This window comes from Vulpes lagopus, chromosome 1 (assembly GCF_018345385.1).
Source record: "Vulpes lagopus strain Blue_001 chromosome 1, ASM1834538v1, whole genome shotgun sequence".
Lineage (NCBI taxonomy): Eukaryota > Metazoa > Chordata > Mammalia > Carnivora > Canidae > Vulpes > Vulpes lagopus.
Genome location: NC_054824.1, coordinates 184,340,014 through 184,365,757, shown reverse-complemented (window position 1 = coordinate 184,365,757; position 25,744 = coordinate 184,340,014). Strand labels below are relative to the sequence as shown.

Genomic DNA, 25,744 nt, shown 5'->3' with positions numbered 1-25,744 from the left:
CCTCTGTCCCTCCGTGCCGGTCATGTCTGCACCGTGTGAGTGCTCAGAAGGGAGGGGGTCCGGAGGGACGGATGCGCCGGCTCCAGGCAGGAGCTCAGGGGCCCAAGGAGGTCTAGGGAACTGGCAGCTGCCTGCCAAGGTCTCCCGGGCCCCTGCCGCCCAGTCCCAGTGACATCACCCCGTCACCACCCAGGATGCTCAGCCGACCCCAGGCCTAACCTCTGGAACGGCCCAGCCCTCCCAGTGACCCCAGTCATCAAGGTGGGCCTCTCTACGCAGAGCCCCTTGTCGCACCTGCTGTCACAGTCCCCTTTCTCTGACAACCTGGACCACCGCTCCCTGGCAGCTGCTGGATGTTCCTGACTGTTCTAGACGTCCCTTCCGCCCCTCACCTGGTCCTCTGCCTCCCTGGCCCGGCCCCAGGGACACCTTGTGCTTGTGTGTCTGGCCACCAGGTGGCTCCTTTCCCCATCGCCGCTCCTGGGCTCACCCCCCTGACCCCTGCCCTCTCCACCTTCATTCACGCTCCCTCCTCCCAACCATTTTCTCCCCACACTGCTGGTCACATCCTCCATCCACTCGTCTCAAGGTGGGCCGGCCAGGGATCTGTCCTCTAGGTCAGGTCCTTGCTCCATCCCACTGATAATCTGGACCCAACGCCTGGGGAGGGCTGTGAGCCTGCTGGGGTGCAATGTGGGAAGGGGCAGCCGCCCTCCCTGCCTGCCCTCCCACAGGCCCCCGGGAGAGGCTCCGCGGGGCGGACACCGAAGTTCTGGCGGGGGAGGGGGGCGGGGGGGGCAGCGCCTGGCGACGCCGGAACTGAGCCTCCAAAACCGGGGCCCTTTGACTCTTTCACCCAGACGCTGGCCCCAGGAGAGGCTGGGCCCCCTGAGGAGTCCCCCATCCTCCCGCCCGAGTCCCTGGCCTGCCCTCTGCTCCCAGCGAATGACTGGCCATAAGCACCAGAAGCTGAGTACAAAGTGCAGTGCCAGCTGCTCCCTGGGGCAGCTGCTCGGGGTGGGAGAGCGACCTCGGGAGGGGCCGGGGGAGGCTTGCTCGGCCAGAGCTGACCCCGGACCCGATGCACCGAGAGCGGGGCCGGAGCAGGGCTTCCCCGGGGCCCAGAGCAGCTCCCGCTTATAGCACGTTGACCCCACACACCTTCACACTGAACCTTCACAACAGGGTACGGTTCCTGGGGCGTCTGCCTTCAGCCTTCAGCCCAGGGCGTGATCCTGGATCCTGGATCGAGTCCCATGTCGGGCTCCCTGCATGGAGCCTCCTTCTCCTTCTACCAATGTCTCTGCCTCCCTCTCTGTGTCTCTCAGGAATAAATAAATAAAATCTTAAAAAAAAAAAAATAGAAAGAGTCCCCAAGCCGACTCCCTGCTGGGCTGAACATGAAGCCCCGATCTGGTGGGGATGGGGTGGGGGTGGGGGCTCAATCCCAGGTCCCTGAGATGCGTGTCCTGACCAGAAACTGAAACCGAGTCAGCCACTCAGCTGCCTGAGCCACCCCGGCGCCCCAAGAAATAGATACCCTTATCTCGGATGGCTGCACAAGGACCCGGAGGCTGGGCAAGGTGAGGGAATCCACCCTGAGTTACAGGGTTTGATAGCTGCACATCAGCAGTCGGGACCTAGGCCAACCTGCCTTTGGGGCTGTCCTTTCCTGGGGCCAGATTTGCCAGGAGAGCCCAACCAGCCGCTTTCCAGAAGGGACACCACTGGGCGCCAGGAGCCCTGCATATGCACCTGAGGAGTTCCAGTAACCCCAGGAGGGGAAAGATAGTCAACTGAGAAGCAAATGCCACCAACTGTGCAAGGGTTTTGTCTTCCCCCCAACACTAGGGCCAGAGCTGGGGGTGGAGGATGGGGGGCTTCTGGGGGGACACCTGTGGCAAAGCCAGGGAAGCATCTCCTGTGCAGCTGGAGAGGGATCAGGTGCTCCTCCGTCCTTGGTAGGAAGGACCAGGGCACAATGCTACCCCACCCCGCCTGTCCCAGAGCCCTCGTGTCACAGCTGCTGCCTCTCCCTCCCCACGAGGTCGCTGTCCACATCGGGGCCGGAGGCTGGGCCCCCTGTCTGTCTGGAGCCCACCACCAGCAGGGCGCTCAGGGCAGGCCCAGTGTCCGGGGCCCAGGGCAGCCGGGCTAAAGTGCCCTGCTGAGGGAGCGGCCCAGTTAAACATTAGCCCCAGAGGCCCCCCGCGAAGTGAGTCAGACTCCCCGCAGGGATCTGGGTTGGGCAGCCAGGGGGGCAGTTTCGTTCCAGGTGGGTGACCAAGCTACAGAACACTGGGACAGCCTGCTGGGACCAGCGCCGACGGCAGCCTCCTCTCCCGCCCGTATCGGGGCCGTCCCCTCCAGGATCCCCCGCGCGGGCCAGCCCGAGGCTCCTTCACTGGAGCTGAGGATCAAGGACATTCTCTCACTCCCAAGACACATCCCTAAGCCACCCGTGGGTCCCCCGAGGCGAAGCAGCGTGTGTCCCCACAAGCCCGTGGCGCTGGCACAGAGAACTGCGGGCGACGCCTTCAGGCCCGCAGAGGGACAGTGACTTGTTCAAGGTCACAGACATAACTGGGATGGAAACACAGGTTCCCTGGACCCCCAGTCTCCTGAGAAAGCTAGACGTGGGTACAGCTTTGGTATCGCAGCGGGAAGCAGCGGCCTGGTGACCTGCGCAGGTGGCGGGTGCACCTCTCGGGCTCTGGCTCCAGGGCCAACATCTGCCTCGCTCGCTGCTCAGCACAGAGCAGGGCAGGGGGCGGGGGGTTAACCTCTGCTGCAGCTTTGGGTGAGAAGTATGGCCTCACCTGGGTGCCAGGGGTTCCAACCTCGGAGCCCCTCAGCGGAGGAGTGCGTGTGCGTGAGTGCTTGGGGCTGCTCGGTGGAAGGGGAGCTGGTGTGTGCACAGGGCGTGCAGCGGCCTGCCTGTCCCCGCGTGGGGTGGACGCTTCCCAGACGCGGCTCTGCTCGTCAGCTCTTGGCGACCCGAATTTCAGCTGCCCCACTGCGTGGTGAGGAAGTCGGGGCCGCGGCGTGGAAGTTTCCATGAAGCCAAATGTCCTCGGTGATGAGGACTCTCCTTTGTTCTAAAAGTATGCATGCCTTAAGTTCATGATTTTATTTATTTTTTATTATAAATTTATTTTTTATTGGTGTTAATTTGCCAACATATAGAATAACACCCAGTGCTCATCCCGTCAAGTGCCCCCCTCAGTGCCCGTCACCCAGTCACCCCCACCCCCCGCCCAAGTTTATGATTTTTAGTATTAAAATATTGACTTACAGAGGGGGAGGATGGTAGGTGGGTTTTGCTTTTTTTTTTTTTAATGTTCTTATTTTGCAAAATGACACGGTGGCAACACCATTCGGGTATTCGTATTTAAGAAATGCTATTAGGGCAGCCCGGGTGGCTCAGCGGTTTAGTGCTGCCTTCAGCCCAGGGCGTGATCCTGGAGACCTGGGATCAAGTCCCACGTCGGGGTCCCTGCATGGAGCCTGCTTCTCCCTCTGCCTGGGTCTCTGCCTCTCTCTCTTCTCTCTGTGTATTCTCATGAATAAATAAATAAAATCTTAAAAAAAAAGGAATATTATTAGTTTGTAAAAACCCGAAGCCAGGGAACCCCCTGCCCTGGATTTTTTACGGTAGGAGCATGATTACCTCATTTATTTGTTTTCGGCCTTCCCCGAGACTGGCCTGGCTGGGAGGCAGCTGCTCAGTGGGTGCCCACGGGTGGGAGTAAGCCTGAAATGTCAGGGCGACTTACAGACCCGTGTGCGTTGGGCCAGGAGTCCCCCTGGGTCCCCACCGAGGCCTCCCTGGAGAAGGAGAAGCTGACCTCTGAGCTGTGTAGGGAGGGGTGGGGAGGGGATCCCAGAGCCCTCAGTTCTGGGCGGGAGGAGCGCGGGGACCCCTTCCCCCACTGCCAGGCTTCGGCCTCCCGGAGCTCCCCGCCCGCCCAATGAGCCGATCCTCCTCCGAGGAAGTGCCCAGCACACGCTTGTGTTTTCTCACGCACGTACAGCTGAAGAGCCGTAGGATGCACAACCGCCTGCCAGCCACGCGTGTTAAGAACCAGGTGCTGCAAAGGCTTTCAAAGGCACGAGGGCGAACAGGATGCTGGGCGCCGGGCTCCGGGTTCTCTTGGTCCTCCTGACCGCGCTGCCCGCGTTTACGAGCTCCTCAGCAGATACCGCCTGCCTCTGCGTGGTTTTGGTTAAACCTGACACACATGCATGCTTCCTGCTTTTTCCCCTTCGAGGGGAAGGTGGGAAAATCCACCGCTGTCGATACTCCTGCCGCGACGTGACAAGAGGACCGTCATCACTTTCGCATCCGTTTTCCTGTTGACGGACACCGAGGTGGTTTCCAGAATTTTGCTACCGTGAACCGTCCTGCTTCTCTTCTGCTGCTCCTGCTCGGGAGCGTGTCTCCCCGGGGGAGCGAGTGCTGGGCCGCCAAGCACGCTCACCTTCACCTTGGCTAGGTCGTACCTCGGACACCGCCTCCAGCAACGTTGCCGGTTGCTGATGCTCGTCTCCCGGTTTTGCCATGTCCAGGAGGCCGCGGGATGCTTAGCGCCCCCCCCCTTCTCCCCGACCCCGCTTCTCCCTGACCCAGCTCTCAGTGGTGCACTCAGCGGGCTTTTTGGCCAATTCGGGGTTTCCTGCTCTTCCCAAAGCAAGTTAAGGCAGTTCTCCAAGCCTTTATTGAGCACCTACTACACCCGGCATAGAGTTGAGGGGCTACTGAGCGACTACAGGGGCTCTGGAGACGCTCACAAGAAGCCCGGGGAGCCAGCGTGGGGGCGCAGACATCTCAAGTGGTTCTGTCCCGCTCCCCGGCTGGTCCTTGGGCCGCGCCCCCCCCCCCCCCCCCCCGGCCTCCGCCTGCTGTGTGGTCCACGCAGGCCAAGCTGCCTGTGAGCACGCCTCTCCCACAGCCCGCGTGTGCCGGGCAGCTCCCCTGGCTTTCCTCAGGGACCTTCAGAGCCAGGACCGCGGCCAGGCCTGCGGCGGGCGCCTCCCTGTGCACGGATGGCCCCGCGGCAAAGCGCTGTCGGGCCACGAGGCCCATGATGCTGAGAATGAAGAACCCCCAGCAGTGTACGTCCCCGTCCCCCCAGACCCCCTCCTCCTCGTCCTCCCGCATCCCCGTGTCGTCCAGTGCCCCTGCCCCGCAGGCTAGGGGGACGCGGCAGGGCGTGTGTCCCCCGTGGCGGCTGGATCGTCTCTGCCTCCTGCTCCCGGCCCAGCCCGCTCCCTCCGTTTCTCTCGTGGTCTGTCCCAAGCAGCCCCCTCACGCGGTCTCCCACCTCCGATCTGACCCCCGGCCTACGGCCTCCTCGGTCCGCTCGCAGGGTCCACAACCTTCCCCGTTCCGAGGCCCCCGCCCCTCGCCTTTGCCTCAAGCTCCGCACATTGTAGGGCCGGAGGGGCCCCCGGAGCCCCGCGCAGAGGCCCGGCCGCCTTCCCTGCTCCGGCAGGTGCTCCTCCCCGGCACGCCCGTCCTCTCGGCTCCGGAACCGCCTGCACGTCTGCCCCTGCCTCGCCCTGCTGCGTCTGCTCTGCGGCCTCTCCGGACACTTGAACCCCCCAGCCCGACCCGGACGTTCGTTCCTGTGTCAGCCTTGCCCATCCCTCCATCAGAGTCAACCCCTCCCGAGGACACGACTTCGGTTTTCATCGCAGCCCGTTCTGCAGTGAGGCTCGGGCCTGCGTCTCCATTGCCAGAGCGGGGAGGTCGGTCTGTGGCTGGGCCGCTTTTGTGTCCCCGGAGTCAGAGCCACCTGCGGCTTGTGGGGCCCCCAAAAGATCTGTTTAACCCTCAACCCCTGGCAGCTAAGAATGTGACCTTACGGGCAAACAGGGTCTCTGCGGATGTCATCGAGGTGAAAGGGCTCCACACCTGCTGCATTCCGTGCGCCCTCACCTAATGACTGATGCCTTTGAGACAAGAGGGGGACACAGACACGGGGACGCGGAGAATTCCTTGTGACCAGAGAGGCAGAGATCGGAATAACACAGCTGTCGGCCAAGCAACCCCGGGGATCGCCGGCGACCACCCGGAGCCAGGAAGAAGCAAGGAGCGAGGCTCCCCCGGAGCCCGTGGACGCGGCCTGTCTCTGCCAACGGCCTGGTCTTGGGCTTCCGCCCTCCGGGACTGTGAGAAAACGAATCTCTGTCGACTGAAGCCGCTTAATTTGTGGGGCCTTGTTACAGCCGCCCCAGGAACAGCCACCAGGCACAGCACCTGGCAAGCCCACAGTGCCTGCCCTCGAGGAACTCTCGGCGCTTTAGCACGTGCCTCATTTACGTTTCCCTATTTCTCGAGTCATCTGCAAACCAACTTCCGGCCTTTGGGTTTTTATATCCACAGAGAAGGTGCCTGATTGTGGGTTTATAGACACCTGCCTGTGCCCTGGCTTCACGAGGTGCCCCTGAAGGCTTCACATGGCTGGGCGTGTTTTTTTCTTCCTAAGGTGAAGTGCCACTACTGACCAGTCTCGGAAAGAACATTCCCCCGGGCCCCAGGGAGAGAGCTGGCTCCCGGGAAGCATCCAGGGACATAGATTAGTATCCTGCCCTCTTGCTCCTCCCATGGAAGAGCAGATGGCTCCAGGTCCCGCCTTGGCTTCTGTCCAAAACCTTCTGGGGCTTTGTCACCCTTAACACTGCTCACCCCCGTGCCGCCAACGCTCCGTGATTGACTCGTTGGATCCCTACAACCTGGGAGCCGAAGTATCACGATTGCCACTACACAGAGGAGGAAACGAACGTGATTTGTCCCGTCACATGGCTCGTAAACAGCAGAATCCAAGCTCAAAGCCAGATCTCCAGGCTCCCAGTCCAGCTCTCATGCCTTAAACCTCCCTCCTCACCTCCTATGGCAAAAAGGAAGGCTCCCTGGAGGAGGGGGCGTTTGGGGATGGAGATGCCTTAGCCCTGTGCCTGGATTTCCAGGCTTCCGCTCTGCAGCTGTGAGCTCTCAGAGCTGGAGGGCACAGGGGTTGGGGGGGAGCCCGTCAGTCCTGGACCAGCGACAAGGGGGGGCAGGTGGGGAGCACCTCACCCCGGGACTGCCTCTCACCCCTCTCACCCCTCTCGGAGCAGGAGCTGCGGCTGACCTTGCAGTTCTGACCCATGAAGGGAGATAAGATTCTCCGGGCTCAGGGACGGGCCGCGGCTCACCCACCTGAAGCTGGTTCCTGGGGAGGCAGCACCTGGGCCCCGCTGCTCGCCCTGGGGACACTGCGGGAGCCAGGTGGGGCTGTGGGTGCCTGAGCTGCCTTAAGCCCCCCCCGCCCCCCTGCTGTGTGTACTTCTCCCAAAGCTGAGCCTCCTGGGCCCTCACCTGCCCGTCGGGCAGCCCCCAGCCAGTATCCAGAGTGAGGACAGCGCCTTTGACATCCTGGGGTTCTTATGTGCTGAGTGGAATCTAGGAATCCCATTGGGGAGCCCAGGCCCGGGGCGGGGGTGGCCAGCTGTTGGGGGTGTCCAGGCCTGGGATGGGGGTACCCAGCCATTGAGGGTGCCCAGCCCTGGGGTGGGGGGCCCAGCCATCAGGGGTGCCTGTGCCCAGGCCTGGGGTGTCCAGGCTTGGGGTGGGGGGTACCCGGGGTGGGGGTGCCCAGCCGTTGGTGGTGCCTAGCTGACCAGGGTGCCCAGCCATTGGGGGTGCCCAGGCTCAGGGTGGGGGTGCCCAGCTGTGGGGGTGCTCAGGCCCGAGGTGGGGGTGCCCAGCCATCAAGGGTGCCCAGGCCTGGGGCGGGGGGCCCAGCCATCAAGGGTGCCCAGGCCTGGGGCGGGGGGCCCAGCTGTTGGGGGTGCCCAGCCCTGGGGTGGGGGCGCCCAGGCCCCGCGCTCCGACCTCCCGGGCCCAGGTGGGCGGCCCCGAGCTCGCTCCCCCACCCCTGCCCGAGGAGGCGGCGCCGAGCTGGTCCGACGGGTTGGAGCAGGAAGTGCCCCGCCCTCGCCCCGACCCGCGCCGCCCCGGCCGTCGGTCCGTCCGCCCCGGCCGCGCTGGTGGGCGGGGACCCCTCCCGGAGGGGGCGGGGCGGGGCGGGGCGGGGCCGCGGGCCCACCTGGCGGCGGGGAGGGCGCGCAGGTCCCGCAGGTGCGGCGCGGGCGGCATGGCAGGCGGCAGGAAGGACTGGTCGGCGCTGTCCAGGTGAGCGCCCCGCCTGGCCCTCCCCGGGGCTCGCACGGAGGCCCCCGCGGTGCTGGGCGGCGGCCGGAGGGGCCTGCGGGGGGGGGGGGGGGGGGGGGGAGGGGGAGGGGCGGGGGGGAGGGGAGCCCCCGGCCACACTGGCGGCTGGAGAGGGGGGCTCAGCCCCTCTGGGAGGAGCAGGGGTGCGGGCTCCCCGGGGTGGGGTCGCAACGGGTCAGTGAATAGGGGCCGTTGGGCAACAGGCCCCCTCCCAGTAAGGGGGCTCACCCTGAGGGCAGCGACCTCAGGGCGGCTGCTGACCCCCCCTACCCCCACCCCCGTGCTTAGGTCTGTTTGTAGGCTGGTCTGTCAAAGGGTCGGGACCCTGGGCATCTTATCCCTGCCGCTGGACATCCTGTCAGGGTTGGAGGAGCCTGGGGTGTGCGGGGACTGTCCTGGAGGTAGCACCCCCCTGTGGCTGGTGACCCCCGGGGACTCCTCCTGGAGCTACCCGCACCTCCCCTCAGACGTGTTCCGGGGAGCATCTTCATCTCCTCATCCCCCACCGTCCCTGCCATATACGCCCATTTTGCCCTCCAAGAAACTGAGGCCCGTGCAGTAGCTCAGAGCCGGATTCCTGCTCCTTTGAGCCCCAGGGTTAAGCCAAGTAGAAATTGTCCTTTTCACCCCTCGCAGGTGGGCATTTGGAGGCCAGGGCGCTCTCTGTGGGCGGGCGCAGTGGCACCCTCCCCAGGCCCTCCCCATCAGGGCGGCTTTCAGGCATTCTCCGGGGCTCTAGGATCTCCCCCGCTCCCTCCAGAAGGGCTCTGGAGCTCCTCCAGTGTCTCAGTCTCATCCTCCCGGGCCTGGGGTTGGGGGGGCACCTCCTCAGACCCTCAGGACCTCACTCTGCTCTGAGGCACGGCTGCCTGGTCTCCCCCATGGGGGGGCCCAGGGGCTCTGGAGGGGATAAAGTAAGCCCCAAGGATGGAAGGAACTCGGTGCCCTGGAAGAAGGAACCTGGGCTGCCAGGGAGGCCGGACACACCCCAGGGAAGGTCTGCGCTGAGGGTGGGGCCGGGGGTCCAGACCTTGGACTCTGCATGTGGATCGGTGTGTGCGGGAGGGGTTGACGTGGGGGTGTGTTTGCCCGTAGGTGTGGGCATATCTGCGCCCGTGGATGTGTGTTTACATGTGTGTGTGCAGGTGTATGTGCGGGTGAGCGCGTTTGTGGCCTGTGTGGGCGGCAGGTTCTTACGTTGCTGAGTCTGGGCCGTGGGAGGCCGAGGATGTTTGCTGTGAGTGTTTATTGAAGCCCTCCGTGGAGGGCCTTGGGAGAAAAATGCAAACCACACACTCCGTGGTCAGGAGCTCACAGGCCGGCGGGACGCGTGTGACCTAGTGTCTGAGAGCGAGCCTGGTACGCACAGGGTGTGTGTGCTGGGGGGCAGCTGGGCCGGAGACTTTAAAAATGAGAGCGGGTCTGGTCGCAGCTTGTCCACGGCTCGGGTGGACATGTGGCTGCTGGGGTGGGGCCGGGTTCCCACGGGACGGCCAGGGTGAGGGCCAGGAACGCCCTGGGGAACCAGTCCTGCCACGGGAGCCCCCGGCCTGCCCTCCCCGGCGGCCCCAGCCCCCGCACAGCCCCGTGGGCAGACGCAGCTGCTGCCAACAGGCGCCCGGATGAGGCACCTGGAGCGGAGGACCGCTCCCGCTCGCTCCCCGGCGGAACGACAAGCCTCGGCGGGCAGGAGGGAAAGGGCTGTGAGTCACTGTCAACGAGTCTCCCAGGCTGGGAGGACGGTGATGAGGGTGTGACCGGGTGGCCCCCAGCAGGCGCAGGTGGGGAGCGGGGGGCCAGCCTGCAGCCCATCCTCGGCGTGAAGTAGACATTTGGACGCTCCGGCTCCGGGGGGGGGGGGGGGGGGGGTGGCAGCTGGCTGGCAGGGCGCCCTGGTCAGCGGCCTTGTCCTTTCCTCCCGGGCCGGCCAGGTGAGGGTGAGGCTGGGCCCGGCCTGTCTGCAGGGGGTGAGGGGCGGGTCTGAGGGTGCCTGGGACTGAGCAGCCTGTGGTTAATCATTGCCCTGCCTGGGCCTCGGGCAGCCGTCCAGCCTCCCTGCGCTGCTCTCCGGTCCCCACGCCTGTCCCGAGACCGGCAGGGCTGGAAGGGACTCCGTCACTCCTCACGGTGACCCCTCGTTGCGTAGAAGCGGAGTCTGGGACCCGTGTCCCGCAGGGGCCGGAGACTGGCCCAAGGTCATACGGCCGGGCAGAGCTGGGCCCCCTTGTCTGTTCTTTGTTTCAAAAAATCGCAGATCCTGCTCCCTGAGACCCAGGGTTCCACAGATGCTTCTGGGAGAGCCTTCCCACCCCTCAGCTGCTTTGACCAGAGCGGCTGAGCCTCGGTCTGTTTTTCGAGCTTGTTTTGAGGTCTCCCGCAGGGGGGCTCTTCCTTGGATCTAACTTCTCTCCGGCAGCTGTGTGAGTGCAGAACTGGGGGGCACAGCAGCCGTGCATGGAGGCGAGATGAGGGTGTGGTTGCCAAGTGAAGGCCTCGAGGTAGAGGAGAGGATTGGTGGCGAGGAGGGAGTGGCGGGGCAGCCGCCTAGGGCTGTGGCATCCGCTGGTGAGAGCGGCGAGGACTCCCACACGGTGGGCCCCAGGTTCCGTCCTGGGCCCGGCTCGGGCCGGCGAGCTGACCACTGGGCTTCCCCAAACCTCTTGTCGCCCAGGCTGCGCCCCGAGCTCTGGCCTGTCCTGGGGTGGGGAGTCCCACACGGGAGGTGGGCCTTGCCCTGGCTTGGGGCAGCCCTCCCGGGAGTCCGTCCTGGCGTCCTGGCGCTTGGAATTGCGGAGGGGATGGGCTCTTGAGAAGCTGACCTCGGTGGAATCTTCTTTTGTTTCTTTTTATTACTTGTGCTATCTTGGGATGGTGATTAGCCCCCGTGACCTTCCATTTCCTCACCTGTGAACTGGGGCTAACGCCACCTACCTCCAGGGGTGGTTGGGAGCTTTCACGTCACTGTTATTTGCAAAATCCTTCAAACAGCGCCGGCCTCACGGCAAGCTCTTGCGCGTTAGCGGCCTCACGGCTTGACTCTTACTTACTGACGACCGTGCGCAACAAACAGCCGCGTGCTCCTGAGTGTGCTGCACCGCTCTAAGGCCCGTGCTCATTTATTTATTATGGGGTTTCACCAGCTGCACCTGCTGAGGTCCCTCTTGGAGCCTGACCCTTGCTCCTCCGGCCCCTGCAGTTCTAGCCGTTTCCTCATCTTATAAGCAAGAGTTCTTGGCAAGAACCTTCCTTCCCCAGGGTGGGGAGGTGGTAAAGGCGGTGGAGGTGAAGTGAGTCAAGTTCTACCGGGGGTTGAAGGCAGCCCCGTGATTCCTGGGCAGCAGGGGAGTGACCAAGTCATCTTGGCTGAACTGTGGGGTCATGGCCTAAAGCTGCTGGACGTTCAAGGACACCTGGGCCTCGCCTCCTGCCGATCCAGCCCTGAAGACCCCTGAGGGTTGGTGCTGGCCTGGGGAGCGAGGGGGGTGAGTCATTTCCGAGGAGACCAGGCCCTGGCAGATCATACTCCATATATGGCCCCACTGGAGGATAAACAAATAAGCTGCTTCCCCCAGGGCTGAGAGGAGCGTGTGGGAACGGGGTTGCTCAGGACGGAGGAATCCTGGAGGCTCCAGCCCGGCCCAGCCGGGTGTGGTCAGGGGAGAGGAGCTTCCGGGTTTGTGGGGCACTTTACCCAGTGGAGGGACCCCTCAACTTTGGAGGGCAAGCGCTGGCCCCAGACTGTACAAAGGGGGAGGGGGTCAGCGCGGAGAACGAGAGAACCGAAAACATGGCTCGGATGAAAGCCGGCCGAAGCTGGCATTTCCCAGGCTGATGGAGAAGGGCTCGTATCGAGGCCCCACGATCTTGACCGCAGACTATTTTATTATTTTTTTTTAAAGATTTTATTTATTTATTCATGAGAGAGAGAGAGAGACACAGAGGCAGAGACACAGGCAGAGGAAGAAGCAGGCTCCATGCAGGAAGCCTGATGCGGGACTCGATCCCAGGGCTCCAGGATCACGGCCCAGGCTGAAGGCAGCGCTAAACCGCTGAGCCACCTGGGCTGCCCAACCGCAGACTGTAAACATGATTCCCATAGGCCCTCACCTGCCTCCGTGAGCTCCGTGTATCTGGAGACCGGTCATTCATTCATTCGCCTGTTCAGCACACGAATCCATGAGCTCTCGTGAGCCGGCAGTAGCTGAGCAGTGGTGAGGCATCAGCCTGGCCCCTAACGGGTGGGCGGACTGCTCTGGGGGAGCCCCGGGCGCGCTGGGGGAGCTCCTCCTGGGCAAGGGGGGGGTTAGTGATTCCCCAGGGAGGAGGGAGCCCTGCACTTCCGAGAGTCGCACTTGCTCCTTCCACCGTTGGCGCTCGGCTGTGCCAGGCGCCGGGGGATGCTGGAGATGAGAGCCGGCCTCCCCTGTGGGCCCTCCTCTCCCGCAGCACGACATCTTCACGCTTTGCTTGCAGACTCCTCACACCCTCTCCACTCTCCTTCATTTGCGCTCCTTGAAGAAGAAAACAAAACCTCGTGTGTGTCTATTGTACGTTAGTTATACCTCAACGGAAAAGCCGTTCCTTGAGTCCAAATTCTGCTGTAGGTACCGTCGTCGCATTTTATTTGCTTCTCTTCTGACGAAACTTCTCCAAAGAGTTGCTGGTGCTCAGGGGTTCCTCGGTCTTGACTCCCATGCTCCCCTCGCTCATCTGGCCTGGCTCCAGCCCAGCCCTTGAGCCGCTCCCGGGGTGGGGGGGGACCAGGCGCCTCTGTGTTCACTACACCGACCTGGCCCCCGACGCCCACGGTCCTGGACCCGACCTCATTCCTCCCCCTGGCGGGGTTCCTCTGGTCTCTCTGACTCAGGACCTTGGTCTCCTTTGCGCCGGTGTCTTCTCCTCACCCTGAACAGCCAGAAGCAGAGCATTTCTCCCCACCCCCCACCCCCACTGCCGACATCTCCCCAAGCTCCTTCCTCCCGGTCCTTCCCGTCTGACTGACAGCTCCAGGAATTGCCCAGGCCAGACGTCTGGAAGTTTTCCTTGTTTCTTCTCTTTGTCTCCACCCTCATCCCCATGCAGCCCATCTGCAACTTCTCGGCTCTTGTCTTCAAAATGTGTCCCCAATCCACCTCTCTTTCCTTCTCTCGGTCACCACTGCAGTTCAGGCCAATGGAGGTCTCACCGGGCCTCCTGATGGGAGGTGCTCTGTGTCCCCTGCCCCCTGCCCCCCTCAATTCTTCTTCCTTCAGTAGCCAGAGAGATTAAATCATAGTAGTCCTACATTCTATCGGGTCCCTCCTCTATGTGAAACTATCCAGTGGCTCTCCAGCACACTTGGATAAAACCCAGGTTCTTCCCCTGGTCTACGAGGCCCTTTTCTCTGGCCTCCTCCCCGTCCAAGCCCCCCGTGGGCCATGCTGTGGCTCTTGGCCTCCCCCTTCCCTGAACACCCAGCTGTTGCACCCAGGGCTTCACCCTTGCTGTGCCCTCCTCCTGGGACCCCCTGCTCCCAGATCGGGCTCCTTCTCAGAGCTCTCCGGGAGGCCTCCCCTCCCAGGCACCGTCTCTCACATTACCCCTTACCTGGTTCTGTTGCCCTTGTGTCACTTCCTGACACCCTTTTGCTCACGCACCCATTTCCTGGCTCACGGACTACACACCCACCCCCTGCGATTTGTGCTTCTCGACGACGGGAAGGGCCCTGCCAGCTTCCTCTGCTGCGTCCCAGGAACTGTGTCCGGCTCGTAGTCAGGGCTCAAAAAATATTTGTTTGGTGAATATTGGATCAGCGTGACGTCCGACCTAGAAAACCAGATCGGAGCCATTGTGTGGTTCATCCTCCTCATTCTAGGAAGGAAAACGGGTGAAGAGGAAAGGCCGGGATGGGCGTGAGGGCAGGGGGAGTAGGCTGCCTTACAAGGCGCTGCCTGGAGGAACCTTTCCTTGGAGGCCCCATAGATGCATTTCATATGCAGTTTTGTTGGTAAAATCCCTGGGTTTTCATGTGGTGGTTTTTTTTCCCCCAGAAGCATGTCTGTTCCTTAAATTGGGGCTTGGTTGCAGGGCGATATTGTGCAGGAGGGGAAGAGGCCCGGGGGGCTAGGGCTGGGCCAGGACAGGCTGGGCGAGCAGGTTTGACACCTGGCAGTGGCGCAGGGACGGCCTTACAGTAACTCTGGGAGGGACGAAGAGGCCTTTTAGAGACTCTTCCTATCTGTAGGCCCCAGGGACCCCTGGGGGAGTCGCAGGAGGGCTCCAGAGAGGGCTCTTCTGCTGACTCTCGAGGGGTGCTATTTCCAACCCAAATTTTCTACCAGGGTGCTGGCTGCCCCCACCCCCACCTCTGGCCTCAGGCTTTTGGGCCCTCCCTTCCGCCTGGACTGCCAGTTTCTCCCCGCCCCCCATCACCTCTGTTGAAATCCGTTTGCCCACCGAGACCCAGCCCTGGGTGCGTCTCCATGAGCCTTTCCTGATAACCTTGGCCTGCAGTAAGCATTCTCCCTCCTGCAGAGCAATTTCTGTGCTTTGGTTGGGGGAGTTACCGGGGGACACGCTTCTCTTTCTCACTAGGTCGTAGGGTCTTTAGGGCAGGGACCCCACTTTGTTCTGTGAACCCCCAGTTCCTGACTTGCTGGCCCATTGCGGTTGCTTGGCAATGACGTATTTGCTCTTTGGTTAGGGTGGAAGGGTGGGTGGGTGGATGGAGGGTGGGGTGGGCTGGCGGCCGGGTGCATGGGAGGATGATAGGGCAGGTGGCTAAAGAGGATTGGTGGGGGGCACCGGAGTGGCTCAGTCAGTTGAGCATCCGACTCTTGGTTTCAGCTCAGGTCATGATCTCAGGGTCCTGGGATCGAGCCCCACGCTGGACTCCATGCTCAGTGTAGAGTCTGCTTGTCCCTCTTCCTCCCCCTCTGCTCCTCCCCCTGGTTGCTTGCTCTCTCTCTCAAATAATGAATCTTTAAAAAAAAAAAAACAAAAAAAAAAAAGATGGGTGGGTGGGGTTGGGCAGGGAAATGGCGGGGAGTGATAGTGTTTGGATGGACAAGTGGCTGGATGAGTGGGGAAGGAGGGAAGCCGGTGGGTGCCTGGCCGTGGAGTCCCCAACTGGTCCTGTGAATGCAGAGCAACTAGGAGGAGGAACCCATAGTAGAGTGTACGGCATCCCCTCGCTCCCCCACAAGTGAAAGCTGGTTCTAGAAGGTTAGAGAGGCTCAAAGAGCTCCCGAGATGGGAGGCAGATATTGGAATCTTCTCCGGGTGTGATTGGTCTTGTTTGTGGGTTCTCCCCCTCTGAGCCACCGAGAAATCCCATGGGTTGTTGGGAAACTCGGAGAAAGTTTCTCTCTGACTGTCCATTGATGGATGTTACCTACGAATCCAAGACCAAAAAGAAAAAGGAACTTGTCAAGTGTACCCACCTCCTTTAGGCAGAACTGTGCCCACCCTCCCGTGTTCCTAGGCACCCCTAGAGAGGGGGCCCCACATTCCCACTCCGGATTTCACGGTTAAGTCTAACCCACGGGTTGTCATCTGCAGTGGTTTTGTCCTGCCCAGGGACATGGCAAAGTCAGGAGACATTTTTGGTCGTCACAACCGGGGTTGGGCTGGTGCTCAGGGGTCCAGTGGGTAGAGGTTGGGGTGCCCGTCAACCCCTGCCGTTCAGCACAGCCCCTGCATGCGGAGTTGTCGGCCTGAAATGTCAGTGATGCCCAGGATGAGGAGCCCTGGTCCAATCCAAATCCTTTTAGTACCTTTAGCTGAAATTTAACAGGCATGTAATGTGAACCACAGGTGCGGACCACATTTAAAATCGTCAATTTTCGGGCCCCTGGGTGGCTCAGCGGTTGAGCATCTGCCTTGGGCTCAGGTGGTGACCCCGGGGTCCCGGGATCGAGTCCCACATCGTGCTCCCTGCATGGAGCCTGCTTCTCCCTCTGCCCGTGTCTCTGCTTCTCTCTCTGGGTCTCTCATGAATAAATAAGTAAAATCTTAAAAAAATATATATTGTCAACTTTCTATAGATGACATACTAAGAAAGTGAAAAGGAACAGGTGATCAATTTTAATAATATCTCATTTACCCCAGTATACCCCAAATATTATCATTTCAATGTGTAATCCACATGCAGAATTACTATTTTTATTTAAAAATTTTTTAAAAAAATTATTGATTCCAAAGAGAGAGTTTGAGAGAGAGCGAGCGAGCACAAGCAGGGGAGGGACGGGGGTGGGGGGCAAGCTCCCCTGGGGGCAGGGGCCCTGACTCAGGCTTGATCCCAGGACCCTGGGATCACCACCTGCCTAACCGACTGAGCCCCCCAGGTGCCCCAAATGCAGAATTCCTAATGAGATGTTTTGCAGTGTCTTTGGTATCGGGTGTTGGGGACATGCGTGTGTTGGAGCACACCCGGCTCAGCCCAGCTGCGGCTCCAGTGCCCCCTGCCCACGGCCCCAGCCCAGGAGCCTTGGCTCTCCCCTCCTGGCTCCACAGGGGCTGCTTGGGAAGGGGGGCCCCGGGGTCTTGCGTGGGCTGCCCTGACGCTGTCCTCCGCCCCGCAGCCTGGCCAGGCAGTGGACTCTAGAAGATGAGGAGGAGCAGGAGCGCGAGCGCCGGCGGCGGCACCGTACCCTGAGCTCCGCCACGGACGACGAGGCCCCCAGGCTCACCCAGAACGGAGACTCGCCGGCGGCCGAGAGGTGCTCAGGGCGGGGCGGGACGAGGCGCCACTTCCCCACCCCGGGTGCCGGGATGCACCCAGCTGCCCAGACAGACCAAGGACAAGGGGTTTGGCCGGCAGGGAGCTCCTCACCCCCTGAGCCACTGCCACGCAGCCACCGCCACCCTCCAGGGAGTGGAACAGGCCGGACGCTGGCGCAGCCGTGAGCCGGTCCTCGCAGGACCCCTGACTCGGGGAGAGGCCTGAAGCGACCTTACAGGGGGAGGCACAGCTCCGAGAGGTGGCACGGAGCTCGGAGGCAGGGCAGGGCCTTGTCCCCATCTGTCCGCCCTGTGGCTCAGCACTCTGCACAGGCTGCCTCCCTGTGACCCCGACCCCCGTCACCCCTGCTGAGGCAGGGACACGGGGCTACTCTTGCCACCTAGATTTCAAGGGTTACGAGGGAAAAGAAGTCCCCTGTGTGCGGGGGACTGGGCTGGGCACTCACGGAGAAGGAGTCTCGTTTCACCCAGCTTGCAGATGTGGAAGTTGAGGCCCAGACAGCGAATCGCATGGAGGGCAGGGTGGTGAGGGAGGAAAAGAATGTCCTGGAGGCCGAGTGCTGCGGCTTCTGGACCGTCTCCCCGCGTTGCGCCTGCTCCCGTGGGTCCCCGAGAGAAGGGGGAGCAGGTGGGCGGCCGGGCTGGCCTCTGGGGCCGGCGGCCACGTGACCAGCAGCAGGGCAGGGTGCTGTGTCAGGGCTTTGGGTTCTCCTCCCAGTTCGCTATCTGTGTGACCTTTGGCACGTCCCGACGTGTCTGGTCTTGAGCTGAGCTCTAAGGGCCAAGGGCGGGGGCGTTTATTTCTTCCGACCTCCAGCACCCAGCGTGGGGCCTGACGCCTGGGAGGCAGCCGATGGGTCAGTGTTGGTTGCTGGGGTCTGAGCGTGGACGGGCTGGGCCTTGTGGGGGTTTATAAACTCGCTCAAAGCGCGGCCTGCTTTGTCCGGGGGGCTTCCCGGGAGCCCAACGTGGAGTCAAGTGGCGGTTGGCCGGGGAGCCCCCGGGCCCGCCCGCCCTGGCAGCGTCTCTCCGGCCTCTGGTGGCCTCAGCCTTACCTCGCCCCGTCTCCCATCTTCCGGCCTAGGCTGCCGAGCGTAGAGGAAGCAGAGGTGCCCAAGCCACGAACTTCCGTCTCCAAGGACGAGGACGAGGACGTCCAGGCCATCCTCCGGACACGGCAGGAGCGGAGGCAGAGGCGGCAGGCGGTGGAGGCGGCCCAGGCCCCTGGCCAGCCGGAGGCAGGAGTGGGAAGGGAGCGCTCTGGCCTGGGGCAGGCCAAGCAGCAGCCCCTCGGCCCGAGCGGGGAGCAGCGGGGCCCCCGGGCCGGGGAGGACAAGAGCCCGGGGGGCCGGGGCTCAGCAGGTGGGAAGGAGGAGGTCTCGGGGCAGCCGGCTCCGCCAGAGAAGCCGTTAGCACCTGCAGAGAGACTGGTCTCGGCGGAAGCGAGCGGCTCAGCGGAGGCCCTGGGCCCCCAGAGGACGTCTGCGCCCGAGAAGAGAGCCATCCCGGAGAAGAAGTCCCTTCTGGAAAGAACAGGTGTCCCGGAGAAGCCGCCGGCCCCAGGGAAGACCTCAGACCCGGAAAGGAGGCTGGTGTCTGAGAAAGCGTCGCTCTTTGAGAAGTGTCTGGCGTCGCAGAAGACCCCGGCCGCCGGGAGCAAGCTGGCGCCGAGGAGGGCAGGGGGGCAGCCGGCCCCGGGGGGGAGCCAGCCCACCGCCGCGGGGCAGCCGGGAAGGGCCCTCCCCGACGAGAGCCCCCCGTCCTCGGCCGAGCAGGGGGAGCAGCGGGCGCCCGAGCCTCCGACCGCGGCTTCTTCGCGCCTCCCGCCCATCACACTGCAGGTTGGCGATGCCCCTGCCCCTCGCACCCCTGCGCGCCCCTCGCGTTCCGCTGCAGGCGGGCCCTGGCGCCCTTGTTTCCCGTCCTCTCTCCAGGACGCCGGCTCGGGCAGTTTCCTCTCCCTCCCTGCCTCTGGTCCCTGTCAGAATAGGGGACCCTGAGGCGGGGCCAGGCTGCGGGCAGCTGGGAAGAGCCCCAGCTGTGTGATAGAGCCCCTGCACCCCGCACTCCTGCACCCCGCACCCTGCCATCATCCAGGGCCTGGACTTCAGGGCTCCAGCAGCCTTTTGGGAAGCCTCAGGGCCTTGCAGAAGTTCTGCTGGAAAGCTCTGTGTGGTGGCCTGGCCCCACAGATCCGTGTCTGTCACCCCCGCCGAGAGGCAGAGGGCCAGGAGGCAGCAGGGGAAGGCGTAGGACCGTTGTCTCCCCCCTTCCCTCCTGCGGCTCCTGGGGCGAGCGGAGCCTCATGGGGTCCCCCTGGCGGCTTGGGCTTTGGGCTACCGGGACCTCCTGTGTGACACTCCCTCCCCCCCCCCGCCCCCAGGTGAAAATCCCCAGCAAGGAGGGAGAGGTGGACACTCTCTCGCCCACCCAGGCTACCTACAGCAGCTCCCTCAGACGCTCCAGCCCCAGGACCATCTCCTTCCGGGTGAGCGCCCGGGGCGCTGCAGGGCAGGCCCGGGAACCAGCGTTTGTTGCAGCGACAGGGCCCTAGGTTAGGTGGCAGGTGGGTCCTTGGGATGGAGAAGGGCTTTGGCCTTGGGAGGCCCAGAGCCAGGACTCGGCTCTCAGAGGGCCGAGCAGCCCCACCTAGTGGGCAGGGCCCGAGCTGCAGGAGGGGGGCCGGCAGGTTCAGCGGGGCTCAGGGGGCCGGTCCTGCCCTCACCGGGTCCCCAACCCACCCAGGAGGCTGGCGCAGGCGAAGGGTGGTCGCTGGAGCGGCGGGGCCCGCCTGCACCTCCCTGCTCTGCCTCTGCCCCAGTGGTCCCCGTTGTGCGGGCCGGGCCTCTCCGCTCACCCTCTGGGGTTCATGCTCAGTGTCTGGTTCGCGGCTGACTGTGCCTTGAGTTGCTGTCGTGCGCCAGGCCCTGGGGAGGAAGCGGGGGGCCTGCCATTGACCAGAGCTGGTCCCTGCAGCGGGGAGGCAGGCGGGGAGACAGCTGGGTGCCGTGGAGCTGGTGGGGCCGCGGAGGGCTTCTGACCCAGCCTGCTGGGTGGGGGCCTGTGTCTCCCCGGACAAGAGGAGGAGGTTTGGTTGGGGGTAGGAGGAGGACGAGGAGGTGGGGGAGGCGTATTCAGAGAGCTGAGCCCTTCCCTGGTGCAGGGCCCTGGCTTCCTCGGGACTCTCACTCATCTCAGCCTTTCCTTCTTGTTTCAGATGAGCCCCAGGAGAGACAACCCGGAAACAACCTTGACCCGCAGGTCAGCGACCGGGAGGCTCTGGCCTGGTCTGGTCACGTTCAGCCTGTGTTTGCTCAGCGCCTGCTGCGTGCCCTCCCGGGCGGTGCCACAGGGCACCTGAGGGGAAGGCGCCGTCCTTGGCCAGGGCTCCGGGTCCTGCAGGGCGATGGGATTGACGCGGGGATGGAGGCCCAGTGAGATGAACAGGGAGGGAGAGGAGAGCCTTTTGGAAGGAGGCAGGGCTTGGGTGGGGGGCTCTGCAGGCGGAGGGAGTCGGGGTGCAGAGCCCTGCAGGAGGGGAAGGGGGAAGCCTCTGCTTTAGCAGGCCTGGGAATCTGCATGTTCCAGGAGCACCCCTGTGCCCCATAATTTTGGTGCAAGTAGTTTGAGGACTGTGTTTTGGAAAAAAAAAAAGAAGAGGAAAAAGGGAAATAGGGCCTGAAAAGCAGTTGTGCTCGTGTATTAGGAGTTTCACGCACTCGTGCTGAGGCAGACTGTCCCGGGCGAGGGCTGGGGTGACGGGGGCGGCCAGGGGGTACGCAGACGAAGGAGACGTGGCTGCCACTCTCCAGCACCTCACATCGGACGGTTAATCATGCAGGAGCCCCCCCATCCCTCACCCCCCGCCCCAACCCAGCAGGGAGGTGCAGGGACAGGAATGTGGCCCCGAAGTGGCTGCAAACAGCCCAGCCTGCGGGAGCCGGAGTGATTGACTTCCAGTTGGGACTTGAAATAGAGGGAAGAGCACAAGTAAAGGCACAGGTGTGGAAAGCGTGAGGTGTCTGGCTAACTGGCCGTGAGCACGCAGAGAAAGGGGTCGCGGCGGTGGGGACGCTGGTGTCGGGAGGGGAGGCGGGAACCAGGCCGCGGGAGCCTGTGCCGTGCCTGGGAGTTTGGTCCCTGCCCTGCGGCCGAGAGCCTTGAGCTGGAAGGACAGGATGGGCTTTGGGGCGGGAGTGGCCTGGTGGCAGTGGGGGGAGAGCCTGGGATGGCAGGCGGTGCTGGGGAGGGGGGGGGTCCGGGAGACAGAAGGTGGAAGTGCCCGGACCGGGCGGGGGATGGCAGGCGTCTCTGGGAGGGGAGGAAAGGTCCTGGGCCTTCCAGTCGGGCTTCACCCCGGCCGAGTCGCCGTAGTCTGGTTCGGTGACGGGGCCGTGTTCTGCGTGGCCGCGGGCCGGGGGGTACGGCTCGGGGCAGGCTGAGGCCGGGGTCTCAGCTGCCCTGTCCTCTGTCCTCCGTCCCGCAGCGCCAGCATGAGGCTCCCGGCTGGCACGGCCAAGCTGGGGGAGAAGCTGGAGAGATACCACACGGCTGTCCAGGTGGGCAGGGCTCTGTGGGGGCGCCTGGGGGCCCGAGCGCCTCTCCTGCCCGGTCAGCCGTCTGTGTCCTCTCTTCCCAGAGATCCGAATCCGTCAAGTCTCCGGGCTCGTCCCGCACGGAGTTCTTCGTGGCGCCCGTGGGCGTAGCCAGCAAGCGCCACCTCTTTGAGAAGGAGCTGCTGGGCCAGGGCCGCGCGGAGGTGGCCTCGGGCCGGAAGGTGCGCCCTCGGGCCTCCCGACGCAGAGCCGGACCCTGGGGGGGGGGTTCGTCTCCGTAGCTGCGGGCGCAGCGCTGGGGGGGGGGGGTTCCCGGACACGCGTGGCCCGTGCTGAGTGGGCCTGGGAGTGATGGAGAATCACGTCCCTGCGCCCGGGCCTCCCGAGCGCCCTGCTGTAGCCGGCAGCCCTGAGCCCTGAGCCCCAAGCCCCAAGACGTGAGCCCCAAGCCCTGAGACCCGAGCCCCGAGACGTGAGCCCCGAGCCCTGAGACATGAGCCTTTCTCTTCAGGAGAACCTGAAGCTCTCGGGGGTGGTGACATCAAGGCTCAACCTGTGGATCAGCAGGACCCAGGAGTCCGGAGAGCAGGACCCCCAGGTACCCTGTCCCTCCCTGAGCCTCATGCACGGGCCCTGCTTGGCGGCATAACCTGGTTCTGGGGGGGGGGCGGGGGTTCCCAGGCAGGGAGCCCATGGAGAGTCGGGGGGCTGGGGCTGTCGCCAGGAGGAGTGGGGCTGGGGACCCCAAGGCCCCCTGCACACTGCCTCAGGCCGCCGCCCTCCCACCCACACTGATGTCCCCAACCAGGAGGTGGGGAAAGAGTCGGTGGCCACAAAGAGGACCCAGTGGGGACGGAAAGCAGACTCGTCCCTGGACACCGAGGTGAGGGGCAGAGGGGGGCTGCCCTGGGGAGACCCCCCGCCCGGGTGCGTTGTGCCGGGACCCAGAATGTCCTGCTTCTGCTCTCCGGCTGGTTGGACCCAACCTCGGGGACACTGGCTGAACCCCCGGGCTGGCCCCTCTTTCCCCACAGCTCTGCAAAGCCCCAAGCCCCTTCCACAAGGGGTTTTGGGGTTTCTGACCAGGGTGGCTGTGGGCCAGGGCCCAGGGAGGCCGTCCTGCCCAGAGACCCCCTTGTCTTTCCTGACAGACGTCTGCCCCGCAGGTGTGATGGGCGCTGCCAGGACAGACCCCGCCAGCCTGCCCCCCGCCGCCCTGCTCCCTCTCTGCCTCTGACCCGGGGCCAGGAGTGTCGGGGGGGCCAACGCCTCCTTCCCGGCCAAGCGCCCCCTCGCCCCTCTGCACTGGCACATCCGGGACCCAGGCCGGCGCAGGGCCCAGCACCCAGGGTGGCCTCCGCACCGGGCCGAGGTGGCTGCCGGGACCTGCTCGTCCAGGGCCGCACGCTGCTGTCTCCCTGAGCTCAGGGTCCCCTCTGCGGCCTCCCAGCAGGTGCCTCCCCGTGCCTGTGACGTCGCTGCCTCACTGAGGCCTGGGTGTGCGCACCTGGGCCCCGGGCCGCCCGGCCTGGACGGGAGCCCCTGCACCTGCCCCGCGCCCCGGAGTCCTGCTTTGATTTCCTCTCCCGTCTTGGGCTGCAGCTCAGGCCCAGAGCTTGGGGCCCTTTCTGTGCACCCCTTCACCCTCCTGCTGCAAAAGCTGTTCTCAGGAAAGAGCTGATAAACTCATTCACTGCATCCTGCCTGGGGATTTGCTTTCCAGCAGGGTCGTCAGGGGGCGTGTGAGGACGATGGTTGTGACTGGACGGTGGGGGGGGGGGGGTCAGCCCCCTCTTTTGCTCACGTGGAGGTGAGCTGCCCCCCATCCCGGCAGGGTGACTCACTCCCTCAGCGCCTTCTCCCCACGGCCCGTCCTCTACCCCCCCAAGGTCATGGCCCATGTGAGCGTGGAGGATGCTGAGCTTTATGAGAATCTAGGACAAACCCAAGTCAGTCTGGTGCCCTGTCAAACCCCTTAGTGCTGTAATCAAAAAAACTAAATTGTGTGTGTGTGTGTGCGTGTGTATGTGTACACGTGTATGCGTCATGTATGTCCATCATGCACAGATACAGTCTATACCCCCCCACGTATATGCTCTATTACACACACACATGCATTTTTTTCCCATTTGAATTTGATGAGAACTTTTCTTCCTTTTTTTTTTTAAAGATTTAATTTACTTATTCATGAGAGATACAGAGAGAGGCAGAGACCCAGGCAGAGGGAGAAGCAGGCTCCTGCGGGGAGCCCGATGTGGGACTCGATCCCGGGACCCGGGGTCACACCCTGGGCTGAAGCCAGACGCTCAACATCTGCATCTCGGGAAGCAGACCCAGGCGTCCTGAGACCTTTTCTTCCTAACTGACTGCTCTGGTTTTACCCAGAACCAGCTGGGGACGTAGGGGAGAACCAGAGCCCTGCCCACTTCCCCTTTGTCCCCCGTCCCCAGGCTTACCTGGAAAACCCCAGAGTTTCTCAGAACACAGCCCTGAAGGGCATCACCAGGCCTCGGTTCCCCAACTTGTGGGCGACGACCAGCCTCATCCCAGCCCCTGTGATGGACAGCGAGGCTCCTGTCTTGGTCCTTGGGTCCAGGTGACAGAAGGCCCTTAGGACCCCACCGGTGCAGGCCCCACAGTGACCCCAGGCTGGCCCATCTTTGGCTGGTGGGTCTCCTGTCTCTGGTCCCTTGCCTGTGCTGAGCTACGGACGGTGGGACCTGGATGCCCTGCCCTGCACCCCACGGACTCCCCCAAGGCCTGGAGCTTTTGCCTGTGCTCCACTCCCGGAATTTGAGGACAAAACCAGGGGCAGGGGGAGGAGTGTGATGAGCACTGCCCAGAGACTTAAAAGGGCCTGCTGGGAATTCAGGGTTCAAACAAGGACTAGGACTTTTGGATGCTCGTGTTCTAAACTTTGGAAAGTCCCCTGGCAGGTGACCTTGTTCTGCAGACAATGTCCTCACATAGACCTTTCTGGGGAGAGGCTCCCAGAAACCCTCCTCCAGAGCATGGCTGGCTCGGTCCTGGGTGTCTGGGGTGTCCTGGCAGCTGCTTCCACAGGTTCATGCCTGCATCACCACCACCACCCCCCGGGTGACCAAGGACAGGCTGCAGGGTGAAGTGTTGGGGACGGGACCCCGTGACTCCCTGCCCTTTGCATTCATGCATCCCCCATATAGGCCTTGACCTCATTCCTCACCCAACAAGGAGACAATTCCGTGCACACAATGATCTCCGCGGGGGACCAGTGTGAGGACCAAGTGCAGCAGGGTGGCGACTGGGTGGCTTCGTGGGCAGGGGCGGGCTCTGGGAGGAGGTGACGCTGGGCACCGTCTGGAGACAGAGCAGGTCCCCCTATCCTGATGCAGACCACTCCTTGCGCCGTCTACCCTGCTGTCCTGGTGTCCTTGGGACCTACACCTGCCCTGCTCTCTGTGGGTCCTTATTTAATTTTTTTTTTTTTTAATGATAGTCACAGAGAGAGAGAGAGGCAGAGACACAGGCAGAGGGAGAAGCAGGCTCCATGCACCGGGAACCCGATGTGGGATTCGATCCCGGGTCTCCAGGATCGCGCCCTGGGCCAAAGGCAGGCGCTAAACCGCTGCGCCACCCAGGGATTCCCCCTCTCTGTGGGTCCTTAAACGTGCTCGGTGTGTGCTGCTTCCAGTAAAACCCGGGGTGAGCACCATCTCCGTTTTCCCTTCCCTTCTACCGTTAGCACTAGGAGGTAACTCGAGCTATTTGCAAGGACCCGGCACCCATGACAGGATGGGAGCAACCCTGCCCTGTCCAGGTGTGGCTGCGGGAAGTGGCTGAACTCTAATCTGCATTAAATCCTTGCTTTGGAACAGTTGGTAAAAGCCTCACGTGGTCCAAGAGCATCAAGAACCTACTGGATTTTTCTCGTGGGCCTCTGTGGTGATTTAGGTGCCCGGGGACCTCTCCCAGGCAGCTGTGCAAACAACGGCCCGTTTGAAGGATTGTTGGGCTTACAAAGAACCATAATCCAGTGGAAGTGGCTCAAGTTAAGGGAAGGTCTAAGACAGGCCGTCGCTAAATTGCAGGAGATTCCAGGCCAGGACACCAAGCAAGGCTGCACGCCGGTGGGCTAGACAGGAGAGCGGGACCAGAATGCTTTTCCTCCGTCTCTCTCGGGACCGTCTAGTTGCCTCTGCTCCTCTGTCAATCTGCTCCCTCCACCTGCCCCTCTCCACCTCCTCTCTGCTTGTCTGCAGTCCTCCCCCAG

At 63.2% G+C, this 25,744-nt stretch overlaps 1 protein-coding gene and 1 long non-coding RNA gene across 5 annotated transcripts; one reads left to right on the top strand and one right to left on the bottom strand.

Annotated features, from left to right (window-relative positions):
• The first annotated feature begins 8,021 nt into the window (after nt 1-8,021).
• On the top strand, nt 8,022-23,193 carry LAD1 (ladinin 1). Of its 3 annotated transcripts, none has more exons than XM_041767619.1 (10): nt 8,022-8,179; nt 16,780-16,917; nt 18,024-18,780; nt 19,323-19,427; nt 20,157-20,200; nt 21,426-21,498; nt 21,579-21,716; nt 22,007-22,093; nt 22,304-22,378; nt 22,647-23,193. In XM_041767619.1, exons 1-10 carry the CDS (start codon nt 8,142-8,144, stop codon nt 22,665-22,667), a joined length of 1,476 nt encoding a protein of 491 aa, XP_041623553.1. In that variant the 5' UTR covers nt 8,022-8,141; the 3' UTR covers nt 22,668-23,193. The 3 variants fall into 3 exon arrangements, with proteins under 3 accessions (XP_041623553.1, XP_041623536.1, XP_041623545.1); XM_041767602.1 differs by lacking the exon at nt 8,022-8,179 and adding an exon at nt 8,992-9,215; XM_041767611.1 differs by lacking the exon at nt 8,022-8,179 and adding an exon at nt 9,025-9,215 and having other exon boundaries at nt 22,662-23,193.
• On the bottom strand, nt 10,649-24,193 carry LOC121497878. Of its 2 annotated transcripts, none has more exons than XR_005989551.1 (3): nt 23,952-24,193; nt 13,805-14,023; nt 10,649-13,123 (listed from the first exon to the last, which is right to left on the bottom strand). It is a non-coding gene; the product is annotated as an uncharacterized LOC121497878 (long non-coding RNA). The 2 variants fall into 2 exon arrangements; XR_005989550.1 differs by lacking the exon at nt 23,952-24,193 and adding an exon at nt 17,386-17,793.
• Nucleotides 24,194-25,744: the final 1,551 nt, after the last annotated feature.